The 15530-nt window shown below is 38.0% G+C and overlaps 1 protein-coding gene across 5 annotated transcripts in view; it reads right to left on the bottom strand.

Annotated features, from left to right (window-relative positions):
• Window positions 1-10396: 10396 nt before the first annotated feature.
• LOC137627080 (mediator of RNA polymerase II transcription subunit 25-like) overlaps window positions 10397-15530 on the bottom strand; it is a 121937-nt gene continuing 116803 nt past the window's right edge. For 3 of the 5 annotated variants that reach the window (XM_068358071.1, XM_068358073.1, XM_068358075.1), the window contains exon 17: window positions 10397-12299. In XM_068358071.1, coding sequence (XP_068214172.1) covers window positions 11997-12299 — 303 coding nt within the window. In that variant the 3' untranslated portion in view covers window positions 10397-11996. The remainder of the gene's footprint in view (window positions 12300-15530) is intronic. The other 2 variants (XM_068358074.1, XM_068358072.1) reach the window with 2 other exon arrangements.

Genomic DNA, 15530 nt, shown 5'->3' with positions numbered 1-15530 from the left:
GTAGTAGTAGTAGTAGTAGTGGGGGTAATGGTGGTAGTAGTACTGGTGGTGATGATAGTAGTAGTAGGATTGATGGTGGTGGTGGTGGTGGTAGTAGTAGTAGTAGTAGTGGGGGTAATGGTGGTAGTAGTACTGGTGGTGATGATAGTAGTAGTAGGATTGATGGTGGTGGTGGTGGTGGTATTAGTAATATTAGTGATCGTAGTACAGTAATAGCAGAAGGGAGCAACAAAGAAAACTACAAAGTTTCCTTTTGCCACAGAACCAACCAACGGCTAATATCACACGACAGGTTCACGAAGTCCTATAAGATAACAAGAAAAGTCACCCAAGATATTTCTCCTTTCAAATGGGGTACTGTAATTCAAGATACGCAGACTGGTCGGAAACGAATCGATAACGTCGAAAATACCAAGGGCCGTCGGTGTAGATTAATTTGGTATATATTCACCTGTGCACCGTTCATAGATACGACTAAGTATGTATGCAGGGTACTTTTACCGATGGGTGTGATCATGCCTATCAATTTCCTCTATACTATATGCCACTGGGTTAGAGCATCCTGCTTTTCCAACTAGGGTTGTAGCTTAGCAAGTAATTCCTCAAATGAGCTACTATGTGATGCTACTCGGCCAATCAAATATTTTTAAATATGGTTAACAGTGTTTTTGTGAAACTTTTCAAACCGAGGCTTTGTCAAGATAACGGATTTCTCTTAGAAAGTCACAAAATTTCTTGATATATTGCAGAGAATGTTTTTATATTGAACAGAATATATATCTCTTTACATTATATATATATATATATATATATATATATATATATATATATATATATATATATATATATATATATATATATATATATATATATATATATATGAAAGATATATTTTAATGTTGTTACTGTTCTTAAAATATTTTATCTTAATTCTTAACTACTACTATTTGTAGTTTATTTCTTTACTTCCTTGCCTCACTGGGCTATTTCTCCCAGTTAAAACCACTCTCAAGCAAGAGAACTCTAACCCAAGACAGTGAAAGACCATGGTACAGAGGCTATGGCACTACCCAAGACTAGAGAACAATGGTTTGATTTTGGAGTGTCCTTCTCCTAGAAGAGCTGCTTACCATAGCTAAAGAGTCTCTTCTACCCTTACCAAGAGGAAAGTAGCCACTGAGCAATTATAGTGCTGTAGTTAACCCCTTGTGTGAAGAAGAATTATTTGGTAATCTCAGTGTTACCAGGTGTATGAGGACGGAGGAGAATCTGAAAAGAATAGGTCCGACTATTCGGTGTGTGTGTGTGTGTGTGTGAAGGCAAAGGGAAAATGAACCGTAACCAGAGGAGGATGATCCAATGTGATACTTTCTGGCCAGTCAAAGGACCCCATAATTCTCCAGCTGTAATATCTCAACGCGTGGCTGGTGCCCTGGCCAATATAGCAATGATAGTTTAATTGCCAGCGAAGCGAGCAGACAGCATAACAAGACCGATATTTTAATATTTCCATTAATTAAGGAGGGATTCCATAATAAGATGAACGGTGCCAGTTTAGTAAGTGGCGTACCTTTTTTTATTCTGGTTTAGCATGTGGCCTACCTAGCTTGTTAGATTAGGTTAGGTTAAGCCACATACCAAACCTAGAATTTCGAAGACCATATTCGAAAGGTAGGTCACATATTAAACCGGCACCAGAATAACACTTACAAACAACTTCATATAAAATAAGATGGATAGTCACGTTTTCTATGTGCCCAAAAGTGGAGGGGCGGATAAAAGCTCCAATATTTTGACCGGGTTTTATCAATATTCGGAAGTCGACCCACCATAACTCGTAAACTTTAGATTTTCGCCTAAAATTATAAAAATGTTAAAACACCCCTATAAATACACTATATCTACGGTTATTGAAGCCCTGAAAATAGTTAAAAAAGAAAAAAATTACCAAATAAAGTACCTACTTACCAGCCCCACACAACAGCATCTTGCCTAGGGTCCCCCACAACTAGAAACAGCCCTGTTTATCTCACTATTATTTGGAAGGAAAATAAAGGTAATTTCCGTAGAAACGACTGGTTTTCTGAAGGAAAAACTTATATTATATCTGAAAATGTTGCCCTGACTGGAACTATAATAATACCACAATACAAGGGCTACCCTTTAGTAACACCAAAAGCTATTACAATTTCGAAATATAAGTCACTAGGGTTGTTTTCTCCATAAAATATATAATACAGAGTAAATAAATCCCAATAGATATGCTTGGTGAAGGTTTCTTGAACTATAAATATGACAATGAGTGAAAATACTTAAGGAGTAAGGTGGTTGTGACAACTGACACAGAACAAAGATGGCGTTCCAATAATACTACAAATACCACAAAAGGCAGGAAGGAATATTTATCAAATTAATATCCTAAACTATGATTTGTCTGTAAATTATAATGAAATATTAAAAATATATAAAATATATTATTCTAAATTCCATGAAAATTACATTTTGTGTTTTATCTTCAATAACAAGAGACGTTAACTGAAAGGCCATAAGTCTTATAAAACGGTAGGAGGCAATTTAGAAAGCATTGCATAATCTGCAGATTGAATATAATAGATTATCAACAATTTTTCAGAAACATAAAATGCTATATTTGTGAAAAATAATTTCAAATTAGAGATTAGTGGGTGGTAGGTTCGCTAGAGCACCAGCCACCCGTTGATACACTTTCACAAGAGATTTATTGGATCCTTTGACTGGCCAAATAATGATACATTAGATCCCTATCTGTTCTATTTGTTTCCTTATTTCCATTCCTCACTGGGCTATTTTCCCTGTTGGTTGGGCTTGTAAAGTCCTATTTTTGCAACAAGGATTGTAGATTAGAAAGTAATAATATAGATAAATGAAAAGAAACTTTAGCAACTTTTTTCTTGCAAGGATAATTAATTAAAATAGGCCTAGCCATTGTCTAAGCTTTAGAATTCTTTCATATAAAATATACATTTTGTAAAGTAATACTATAAGATCTAATCATATATAATGAAGTATTATATTAGATACCATTAATAACACAAGAGGATTTTTTTTTAATATAACCAGAATGTTGATGGTGACGAATATATCCAGAATGTTGAAAGTGACAAAACAAAAAAATGGTAATATGGCTTCTAAAACATTATTATACCATTCTGTAGGAAATATAATGTCTTTAAATTGAATATGATTAATTTTGAACGTATATACAACAATGTAAAAGCTATATTTGAGTGAAATCATGAAAATTTTGAGAGTTGTTAACAGAAAAATTCATTTTAAGAAACAAAGCTAAATTAATATATTAAAATCATACAAATGATTGAATTCTATCATGTAAACATCAGTTTTGAATTTTATATTACTGTTTCTGTATATTACACAATTCATCTATATTTATTATTTATAAAAGACTTGTAGGCAAATCTCAAGAATTTTGCGGCTTAAGTGATGCAGGGCTCAAACTCTTTATAATTACCTTAGATTGGGGTATTTTACGTGGTTTTAAGGTAATTCTAGGGTAATTTAGGTTTAACTAGAGTGGAATTTAAGGAAATTGGAAAAGTTTTCAGGTAATCTAAGATGAAAAGCACCAGGATCTAAGGTAAATACTAAAGTTTAAAATAACAATAACTATGTCTCCAAAGATTGAGCTAGATCTCCCACTAGAAGAAGAAAATCGTCTGCTAACAACAAGAAGAAGGAAAATTAACTATGAAAAGAAAATTCGTTTAACAAGAAATCTCAATAATTCTCCAGTCATCATCTCATACTTCTCTCGCTTCAGAGTTCTCAGCCAGTAGGCCTAGGTCTTGCAACTCTTCCTTAATGAACAACTATATAAACCATTAATGGGATCTAATATATTTTTCTTATGTATACTTGTATTTTGATGTACTATTTTATAAAAATAAATTTATATAAAAGAATTTAAAAGCTTATACAATAGGTATTTTAATGAAGAATCCTTGAAAGAGAAAAGTTGCTAGTTTATTTTTTATTTTCATTTATATATCATCTCAACACTTGACTTGATAATAACTCCAAATTCGAGTAATTTTAATTGTCAATATTCTGCGAAGTCTTGTGAAAAATCCTTTATATATTTAAAAATTTATCTCATATCTTCCATCTGAATATTTCTGAAGTTTTCATTTATCAATTTTTCTTATTAGTTTCGAAGTTTCTATATATTTTGGTATCAGAATTTTCACCACCAATGGGTTTATATTGAAGTTTAATTCTATCACTAGTCCTAAAGATGGTTCAAGAAGTGATAGGATTGGTCAGCTGCGTGAGGAGATGGTCTACTAGCATCATCAGGTTTCCACTACTTAGGATTGTATGCCACGACTCCTCGCTGCTGGGAGGAAGGGCGATGGTGGCTGGTACAACACACAAACATACGCTACCGGGGTCTAGGCGATGTCAGGCAGGGTAGCTGAGACTATGGTCCACTCCAAAAACCCAAAGCAAAGTCCTTCAAAAGAAGGCAACCGTGTTACCCCATACCAATGGGAAAAAAGAACGCTAATAGAAGAAGAAGACTGATCGTATGCCTCACTGTGGTCCTTCTGCTGGGTGTTGTCTCTTGTGAACTCTCTGAAGAAGAATAAGTGGGAAGAAGCAGCGTGTGCATGAGCTCATTTGAGACTGAACACTAGTAGCTGGAGGGTGAACACCTGTACCGCTAATCAAAACATGTTCCAACAGATCGTACTAGGATCTTCCTAAATGGATACATTCTCCGTACTTACTGTCCCTTCCACGAGTATGCAGAGAGAGATCTGTCAGCCTTCTTGGACTTCAACAGCTTTTTCTTCACCAGAGGTAGCAGTGTCTGTAGGTAGAGTTGAAAGTACTGCATTTGGTAAGAGGATTAAGGTTATGCGTGAAGATATTTCTTCCCACTGTGCGATATTTTTTTTAAATTTTTGGTACGCATCGCCTTCCCCGTACAGGAGCAGTGCGTATTGATACTTTTTCAGCACGCGCTGCTTCTCTCTCCCCCAAAAATGATATAGAGATAGGTCGATTGTCCAGAATAGTGAAAGAAGGGGAGCACCCTTCATCCACGCTGCACGTGAGCATAATCGGTATCAACCGGACCAGGAAGGTCCAATACTGCACTTATCATAGCGATAGTTTTCCATACAATCCCTTCCTGGAATAAGACATGCATAGAAAGAGGTAGTAGCATGTGCTACCTTCCATTGAGACAAAGTTCTTGACATGAACCCTTTCTCACTCTCCCAATGAGAGAAAGAGAATAGTAAATTGTCCAGGACATGAATATTCCCAGTATGTACCATCTCACAAGGTGAGAATATATTGGCAGAACGTTCTTGGTATTACACTGTCTCTTCAACGTGGAGAGAAACTGTAGGAGTTATGAATACGCGACTCATATAAGTCGGTGTTCCTGGACTCCTTTAATGATGTCTTGTATTCGTTCTTTTCCTCGAAGTTGCAATGAAGATTCAAATGAAGATGATGCAGAGCGAAGGAAGAACTTAAAGTCCGTCTTGTACGGAGTCACGCAGAACGATGACAATGCTCTTGTGAGAAAAGATTGTGCAATAGCACAATCAGGTAACACAATACATCCTTATTACATTTCTGGGATTGGAAGATAGTGAAGGAAAATAGAAAGTCAGCTGCCCTCCCTTCCACGCTTAGAGGCAGCGGAACTATTCCTCCAACAGAGCACCAGCAATATCTAAAAGAACCAACTTATTTAAAATCACGTGTCACTCTTCTAAGGCCACACACACGAGGGATAGGAGAGCGACAGGCATACTGCTCAACTGGAACAAGTATGTTGGACAATTACAGTCATCAGGAAACATTGCATATCCTTGGTTGTTTTCATTATTATCATTTATTCCACTTTGCGAGTGGGCGGGGACTATCCTTCACCGGCCAGGAAATGTAACCACCTTGTTACAAGTTTAAACCTTCCCAGCTTTGCTGAAGTAGTACTTCTATTTTAGCATGAACATTTGTATTTGTGTAGGAACAAGTACAGTCAATACTTATTTTGTGGAAATCTTTTTTTTATAAATTTTTGCCTGTTACCTCTTACCAAACTTGCCCGGAGAATTTGGACACAACAGTATCCCCTCCACTTTAGGACTCAGTTGGCTCATTGGTTCAATGACTGCTGCGCCATTAAGGTCACTGCCTTCGCACCCAACAGGACCAACGAGGATCTATGCAATACTTCACCATGGTCTCAGGATTTAATCTTGAATAGTGGTGACACAGGTGACTGCACCAGACCACTGATCGATCCAGGAAGTGACCTGGATGTTGGCCATGGAGGAGGATTTCATAGTAGCAGACTCAAGAGCTGGGAAGTCTCTAGCCTTGGTCTCGAGTCTCCTCACAAGCAAACCCGCTGTTAACGCAGACACAGAGAGATCAAGGTGAAGAGGACGTGTAGAATCTTCTGTTGAGAGGTAACGGAAGGCTGGATCTTCATTGACTGGTTAGACCACAGGGAATTCTCATGCCTAGATATTTGACAATTTACTCTGTCCAAGGCATTGAGAGAAACTTTCAATCAAGACAGTTCAAGGGAGGTCTAGCTATGCTAGCCATACCAAGTTCATTGTACTTGCACATGAATGCAAAATCATCCATGAATGAATATTCAGTCTCAGGATTATTCTCTTATGCTGGACTTGGGTGGGGCCCTTGAAACCCAAAAACTCCTCCCCCCTCGCAAGGGAAGAGGTTTTGACATGCACCTCAGGAGACATTTCCATGATCCTAATCGAGAACGGAATCTTGAGTTTACTCTGAAGACATGAAAGGGGGGACTGATCGACAATCAGATTCTCTTTCCGAAGCAGAATTACCTTTGGTCCAAGTTACTGAAGAGAGTAACTAGTCACTTAGTGGTAGAGAAATTTGCCTGTACAGTAATCACTTTCAAGCAATGGGACATCTCGATGCTCGTAAGAGCAGAGAGCTACCCTTGTTGGTCACTTGTTTAGGTTCTCGATCGTACGTACACTGGCCAAGCGGGAAAGAAACAGGTGACAGGTGATCTCATTCCGGCAGTAACTGAGCATGCGGTGACTAATCATATTCCCTTCCATGCTCATGTGAGGGAATTTTTCGTAGAAAACCATTTGCTGGTTTTTCTTGTCAAACCAGGAACCAATTTCTTCCCCTTAAGAAACAAAGTATCCTTAATGAGATAAACCAACATATGCCTTGACATTCCAGAGGAAAGTAGAGAAGGGTAGCTTTTTTCATCCCGACATTTAGCTTGTTCTAAGACAAAGCACAGGTAGCAGGCGCGTGAACACCTTTACCATGTATCGAGACACCTTCCCAGTCTGGGTTGGTACTCTATATTGCACTGCCTCTCGTTTCTAGTAAAAGAATTCTTCCTCTTCTTCTATTGGGCAGAAGTAGTAGCAAATGAAGACTGCAAATCAATTCCTACATTCAGTTGCAAATGTTTCTATGTGCTCTTCTTCTAGCCAAAGATGAGGTGCCTCAGAGGAGGAGGAAGAACTAGAAGAGGAAGAGGGGCACACAAGCTATTTCTTTTGCAAGTCCTCAAGTCAAGGTCTTGGAGGCCAATAACAATGATGCCAAGGTGGGAGAGCCCACAGGGGACTCCCCGACAGAAGATGAGACCACATCAACCAGCGCCTCCACAGGTGGAGTAAGAATGGGCAAAAAAGAGAAAAAACACAGCGAGGAAAGCCACAGAAGTCTTGGGGGCAGCCCAAAACTATGGAAGCTTTTCTACAGACTGAGGACCAGTGATACCCATGGCAGGCCACTACTACCTCAGGTTCACGTCCTCATCGTTTTTATCTGTCAATCCAGCGAGAGGCAAACAAAGGGAAGTTAATACAGTATGGTACAGTACCTCTGCTTTCCATGAAGCGCACTTCAAGAGTGAGACGAGGTCTCCTCCCCCACAGTGAATTCCTCTAGAGGACCCAGCCCAAGAGGAATCTGAGCTATGCCAGAAAAACAGGAGGAGCTATAAAGCTTCTCTGGCATCGTCTTCACATCACTAGCTCAGAAGCCGCAGAAACCCTCATAGCATTCTTTTTCCTATTGTTGGGAAACTCCACCCACTACAGAGGCAGCAGCCATAACCTGCACTCGTCACAAGGGGATGATTTAGAACAGTCGTGCCCTCGGTAAACCACACGCAGATGATGAGGATAAAAGCTACCATATTTCCTTCCAGGATTACTAGGATATAATTGACAGTACTGCCTTACTCCTCCATCTTACTGAAAAGAGTAAAGATGAGGGTTTAATGAGGCCTGGATTGAGGATGCAGTGAGAGTGCTGTACATCGTTACAGCCTGTGGATGCCAGTTGCTATAACTTTAAAGTGGTCATTCCCATCGCAGAAGTCATACTCATTAAAAGATGACAGTTTGTATTCGTATAAAAATCAAATATATTTATTGTTTGATACAGGTATTGAAATATATTTTTCCTACTTATTGATACATAATTGTCTTAAAGAATTTATTTTTCTTAACACAAGGCTATGATTATCATAACGTTTTCAATACAAATTTTTCCCATAAGAAGTTTGGCGTGAAGAGGCAATATCTGTCTTACCTAGTTTTTGAGAATTTCCACATCAATTTCCCTCTGACGAGTTTCGTTTTAAAACGGCTTCGCTCTCCTGCTTTGTGCTGTGCAATTCCAAAATGTTTTCATCACGGATAGTCCTTCAGCGAACAATATACTGAAATGGCTTACCTTGGACAATTCCAGTATTAATACCCATCTATCCTACATTCTCATCTATACCCTTTCTTCAATCCAAGACCTTCTTCTTACATATCCTCAAAATGCTACTTCTTAAGATATGTCTGAACTATTTCTACCTTTTAGAACTGAGTTCTTTTTACTAGACAAGTTATTCTCCACAATGTCAAATTATTTGTTGCAAGCAATTGGCTACAATAACTTTTTACATGTCAATTGAGGTTTAATAATTTCCTCTATTATAATTTTGTCAGACCAGAAATGGTGTTAGAGACCACAATGTCAACAATGAAGAAGGTTCAAGATCGAAAAATAGAAGTGGCAGAGATGGACGAGTGGTATAAAAGAAAAGATAGGATAAGAATTAATTTGTGCAGCAAAGTAGAGGCAGTATCTAAGAAAATTTAGCAAAGAAAAACTACATTGATTGTTATGTTATTCCAAGACAAGAGGACTATATTTTTAAAGGGGTCATTAACACAAGGATGACAAATTATGAGGAAGACCAAAATTTGAAAGGAAACATTAAAAAAATGGGGAATAACATACAGGAGAAAAGGAGAAAGGACTCAAGATGAAGCAGTGACTGTACGCAGTGGAGTGGCACTTTTACTAGTGCGGGTATCAATATGACCCCATTTAAATCATCATCATCATCTCCTCCTACACCTATTGATGCACAGGATCTCGGTTAGAGTCCGCCAGTCTTGAGCTTTTAATTCAATACTTCTCCAATCATCTCCTACTTCGCGCTGCATAGTCCTCAACCATGTAGGTCTGGGTCTTCCAACTCTTCTAGTACCTCGTGGAGCCCAGCCGAACGTTTTGTGAACTAATCTCTCTTGGGGAGAGCGAAGAGCATGCCCAAACCATCTCCATCTACCCTTTACCATGATCTCATCCACAATTTTTCAAATATTCTTAACATTATCAGGGAAGGTATGAACTCATCCGCACATCCTTTATCAAGGCATATTCAACATTAGCTAATATACTTTACTTGGGGATGGTTTCAACATAATCCTATTTCAAAGGAAATTAGCAATTCTCCCTTCATCTAATAAGGGTTTCATCCTGGCCATTTATCAAAGGACGTTTTCAGCTCTGTGGGACCGCGAGTGTAACAGGAATGATATAAAACAGTGCCCCACAATTAGCTGAAAGCTGAAGACAGATATGATATTCAGATCTGCGGCTTTGTTTAAATTTACCGTCTTTTGATACCTTCACTGTGACAAATCCCTTTGTAAAAAGAAATTTGTCGCTATCCTGCTCATAAATGTGACCGAAGTGGTAAGAGGCGATATTGAATGTCATGCAATTGACACAAAATAGGTCTGCCTCTAATTCTACTGTCCTGCATTCCATGGTCTTAAAATCCAACTCGGTTAGGCATTAATCTGTCAGCTTCCTCCACGATTACCCTTGGTTTTCTGCAGGCGTTCTTAGTCCTGCCATTTTCGCTTCAACTGCTTTTCTGAGCGGCTGCTTGCCCCGAATGACTATCGCAAATCATTGAATTTTCTCCGTCTTTTTTCCCTGATCTTATCATCTAAAATTAGTTTTCTTCATATTAAACTTGAGGATAAGAAAACTCAGATAATTTACTTTTTTTTAACAAAACTCCACAGTATCCTACAATGCATTGAAAAAATGTCACACAGAAAATAGCAGAAATATATATCTTAATATATATTCATTCATTCGTGCTCAACCAAATATACATATTACAAATGGGCTATACAAATGTAGCCCTGTTAAATAATGGTCCATTGATAAACAAGTTTACACAGTAAGACAGCGTCCGATCAGGTCACAAGGGAGCTCCGCGATGAAACGGCATTTTCTACAACGTAATTAGTCCAAGTTAGAAAACACAGTTCAGGTGTAAATAATCATTTTAATTTCTATTTGAATAAGTATAAACAGCTCCATGCAATGATAAACATCTCCGACAGAATAAAATATAAATTTTTCTTAAGGAATTTTAACTACAGAAAGTCCACAACTTACAAAACTTAATAGGTTCCAGAAGTTGTTTGAAAGTCAATTTTTTTTTTTTTTAATTTTGTCCTAGTGTAGGCTTCACCTAACTAGCACATGCCTGCGATTTTCAGTAGCAAAAGTCAACAGATAATCCCGTTTTATATTGCAAATGTCGTCTCGCTTACTAGATTAGATTATGCGATATTATATTACAAGTATTTCATTGTGAACTTTTGATACAATATCTCAAGAGTTAGGAGTGCAGTTGGATTCAAGTTTCTTTATAAGGATTCTTCGTCATTCTGATACAATTTAAATATGTACGGTCATTCTTAGACACTCTGATACAGAATGAATATAGGAAGAGCACCGTATTCAGTTCACCAATCGTCAATTTACTGTATCCAAACAAATACTTGTCTTTTAGAGATGAAATCTGTTTGTATTCGTTAGCTACAGAACAATTACTCTACAGAGTTTACAAGAGATGCATTCCATTCCAGCGTTCTATAATACAGTATATCTAAAAACTTCATTCATACACAAATTACTCCATAATATTTTTCACTATAAAATAAACAAGAATAACTATATTCCTCTACATACCAAACTACGTTTACCTTTCCCATCCAAATAATACTGACCCCAGGCACCAAGACTTTGTGGTTTCGGCTTCAAATAACGTGTGTTGATGGTGCTGGCTGTGTGAAGGCTTTTGTTAAAGGTATTTGTTTCTAGATAACACCCACAACAGCATTGCAAAATCAGTCTGTTAACTAGGGTCTTACATCACCTTCAGTTTTGGAAAACATGGTTAGAAATGAAAGGAAAACATTATAAATTTTACATAAAAAAAAAACACATCTTATGTTGGCCTTCTGATCTTAAAAGTTTATTCTCATTCTGATGAGTTTTTTCTTTCATTTTCAGCCTCTTTTAATTCTGATTTTCTTCTGCAACCAATGCACAAAATAAGATATCCCTGATATCATTTATAAAGTACAGCCTTATGATTCATCATTCTCCAGCCTCGTCTCCCGATGCTAAAAAAAACTATTGCAATGCAAACAATTGCATCTATATTACTGTACTCTATTATACACACAATGACCACAAATCTATCAAGAAAGAACGTACGACTACCACTGTACAGCCGAAGGTATTCCCCCCCTGGGTGAGTATACTACAGTACCGATCCAAAGTTAGCAACATCTTTAGAGCAAATCTACCATATAATCCGTACTGTCTTGGATCGACTGACCTATTCCTTGCTGGTTCATAGTCTGCTGACCTAAGTTTTGCTGTCCCATCGTTTGCTGGCCCATGCCCTGCTGATTTATGGTCTGGCCCAGGACCTGTTGTCCCTGCTGGGACATCTGGGGACGTATTCCCTGCTGCTGCATCATGAGGATCTGCTGTTGCTGCGGATGCTGCTGTTGTTGTTGTTGTTGTTGCTGTTGTTGCTGTTGTTGTTGCTGTTGTTGTTGTTGGTGCTGATGCTGTAGTCTCACTTGCTGCTAGGGATTAAGAGAGCAGAGCGTGATTGACGTCGACTCGTTAAAACGGAGGTACAACGCTTTGATTTATTTCATTATCAAAATGTTAGATACAAACTTAATAAGTTTGAATTTCTTTTATAAGAAATAAAAAGAAAACTAAAGTATTTGAATTGAGGTAAATTCTCTAAGAGGTACAATTGATCAACTCAAAATTTTGTAACTAAAAAAGTTGTACAATTCTGATCCTCATAAAATAAGCATACTGTATTAGTCAAGTTAAAATCAATCTTAATAATTATACAGAAAAATTGATCAACTGCAAATATCACAATTTAAAAAGAAATGGAAATGGAAGGTTGTTAAAAGGAGAGGAGGCAAGGAAAAGATGGGCAGAATATTTTGAAAGTTTACTGAATGTTGAGGATAATAGGGAGGCAGATATAATTGCTGTTGCAGGTGTTGAGGTGCCAGTGATGGGAGATGAGAATGAGAGAGAGATTACAATAGAGGAAGTGAGGAGAGCACTAGATGAAACGAGAGTAGGAAAAGCATCTGGTATGGATGGTGTGAAAGCTGAGATGTTGAAGGAAGGGGGTGTGACTGTACTTGAATGGTTGGTGAGATTGTTTAATATGTGTTTTGTGTTGTCAATGGTACCAGTAGATTGGGTTTGTGCATGTATTGTACCACTATATAAGGGTAAGGGAGATGTGCATGAGTGTTGTAATTCAAGAGGTATTAGTTTGTTGAGTGTGGTTGGAAAAGTGTATGGTAGAGTAATGATTAATAGGATTAAGGATAAAACAGAGAATGCAATCTTGGAAGTACAGGGTGGTTTTAGAAAAGGTAGGGGTTGTATGAATCAGATTTTCACAGTTAGGCAGATATGCGAGAAATATTTAGCAGAAGGTAAGGAGGTGTATGTTGCGTTTATGGATCTGGAGAAAGCGTATGATAGAGTTGATAGGGAAGCAATGTGGAATGTGATGAGGTTATATGGAGTTGGTGGAAGGTTGTTGCAAGCAGTGAAAAGTTTCTACAAAGGCAGTAAAGCATGTGTTAAGATAGGAAATGAAATGAGCGATTGATTTCCGGTGAGAGTGAGGCTGAGACAGGGATGTGTGATGTCGCCGTGGTTGTTTAACTTGTATGTTGATGGAGTGGTGAGAGAGGTGAATGCTCGAGTGCTTGGACGAGGATTGAAAATGGTAGACGAGAATGACCATGAATGGGAGGTAAATCAGTTGTTGTTTGCGGATAATACTGTACTGATTGCAGACGCGGAAGAGAAGCTTGGCCGATTAGTGACAGAATTTGGAAGGGTGTGTGAGAGAAGGAAGTTGAGAGTTAATGTGGGTAAGAGTAAGGTTATAAGATGTACGAGAAGAGAAGGTGGTGCAAGGTTGAATGTCATGTTAAATGGAGAGTTACTTGAGGAGGTGGATCAGTTTAAGTACTTGGGGTCTGTTGTTGCAGCAAATGGTGGAGTGGAAGCAGATGTACGTCAGAGAGTAAATGAAGGGTGCAAAGTGTTGGGGGCAGTTAAGGGAGTATTAAAAAATAGAGGTTTGGGCATGAATGTAAAGAGAGTTCTAAATGAGGAAGTGATTGTACCAACTGTGTTGTATGGATCAGAGTTGTGGGGAATGAAAGTGACGGAGAGACAGAAATTGAATGTGTTTGAGATGAAATGTCTAAGGAGTATGGCTGGTGCATCTCGAGTAGATAGGGTTAGGAACGAAGTGGTGAGGGTGAGAACGGGTGTAAGAAATGAGTTAGCAGCTAGAATGGATATGAATGTGTTGAGGTGGTTTGGCCATGTTGAGAGAATGGAAAATGGCTGTCTGCTAAAGAAGGTTACGTAATCAAGAGTTGATGGGAGAAGTACAAGAGGATGGCCAAGGTTTGGGTGGATGGATGGAGTGAAGAAAGCTCTGGGTGATAGGAGGATAGATGTGAGAGAGGCAAGAGAGCGTGCTAGAAATAGGAATGAATGGCGAGCGATTGTGACGCAGTTCCGGCAGGCCCTGCTGCTTCCTCCGGTGCCTTAGATGACCGCGGAGGTACCAGCAGTAGGGGATTCAGCATTATGAAGCTTCATCTGTGGTGGATAACGGGGGAGGGTGGGGTGTGGCACCCTAGCATTACCAGCCGAACTTGGTTGAGTCCCTTGTCAGGCTGGGAGGAACGTAGAGATGAGAGGTCCCCTTTTTTGTTTAATTTGTTTTATGCCGGCTACCCCCCAAAATTGGGGGAAGTGCCTTGGTATATGTATGTAAAAAAACTAAGACTCAATCACCTTTTTCAAAAGTAACTGTACTGTATATTTGATTTATTACACAATAATTTATTTGAGTCACTTCTCTTATTGAATGACAAATTATAGGCACATTCTATTGATTTTTACACAGCCTTAAACTAGCTAGCCCAGGCTAGTTCATTTATAAAAATATCTGAAAGGTAAGGTCTGAACAAACTTCAATTGCAGTAATATCTCAAGATACGAAAGTTGATGTATACGAACAACTCATCGTGCGAAACGACATACAAAAACTTTTTCGTTTCATGTTACGATGAAATACTCAGGAAACAAAACATAAATGAGATTAGGTATATTGAATGATTCAAATACGATAAAATACTCGGGAAACAAAACAGAAATGAGGTTAGGTCTATTGAATGATTCAAATACGATAAAATACTCGGGAAACAAAACAGAAACAAGGTTAGGTATATTGAATGATTCAAATACGATAAAATACTCAGGAAACAAAACAGAAGTTTGCGCTATGAGGTTGGGTCTATTGAATGATTCAAATGTGCTTGAGTCTGTTTCGTTCTATTTCGTTATGCGAAAGAAACATGTTACGCAAGCCAATCTGGAACAAATTGATTTCGCATCCTGAGGTATTACTCTATATCGTTAGATCGGTATTGTTTATTTGTCTGAGCATGGAAAAACTATACAGTATAAAAATGGCAAAGAAATTATAGATATGAAGTCCCAAATACAATTCAGAATTCCAAATTGGTCGGATTTAAATTAACCGTAAAATATATGCATGAAATATATTAAAATGATGTATATTTTATTCCTCCAACCACAATTCATAGTAAGAATATGACTGAAAAAATTAATTTCTATAAGGAAACTTGTTATTTTTACTTGTGTTTGTATCTCTGAATGTCTGTGTGTTGAGGACCCTCTGTCCTTAGAGCGGCAATGACACCACGGTAGAACAATTACCG

The sequence above is a fragment of the Palaemon carinicauda genome, chromosome 34 (genome assembly GCF_036898095.1).
Source record: "Palaemon carinicauda isolate YSFRI2023 chromosome 34, ASM3689809v2, whole genome shotgun sequence".
Taxonomy (NCBI): Eukaryota; Metazoa; Arthropoda; class Malacostraca; order Decapoda; family Palaemonidae; genus Palaemon; species Palaemon carinicauda.
The sequence above is the reverse complement of the archived record's forward strand: the minus strand, read 5'-3'. Positions and strand labels throughout refer to the sequence as shown.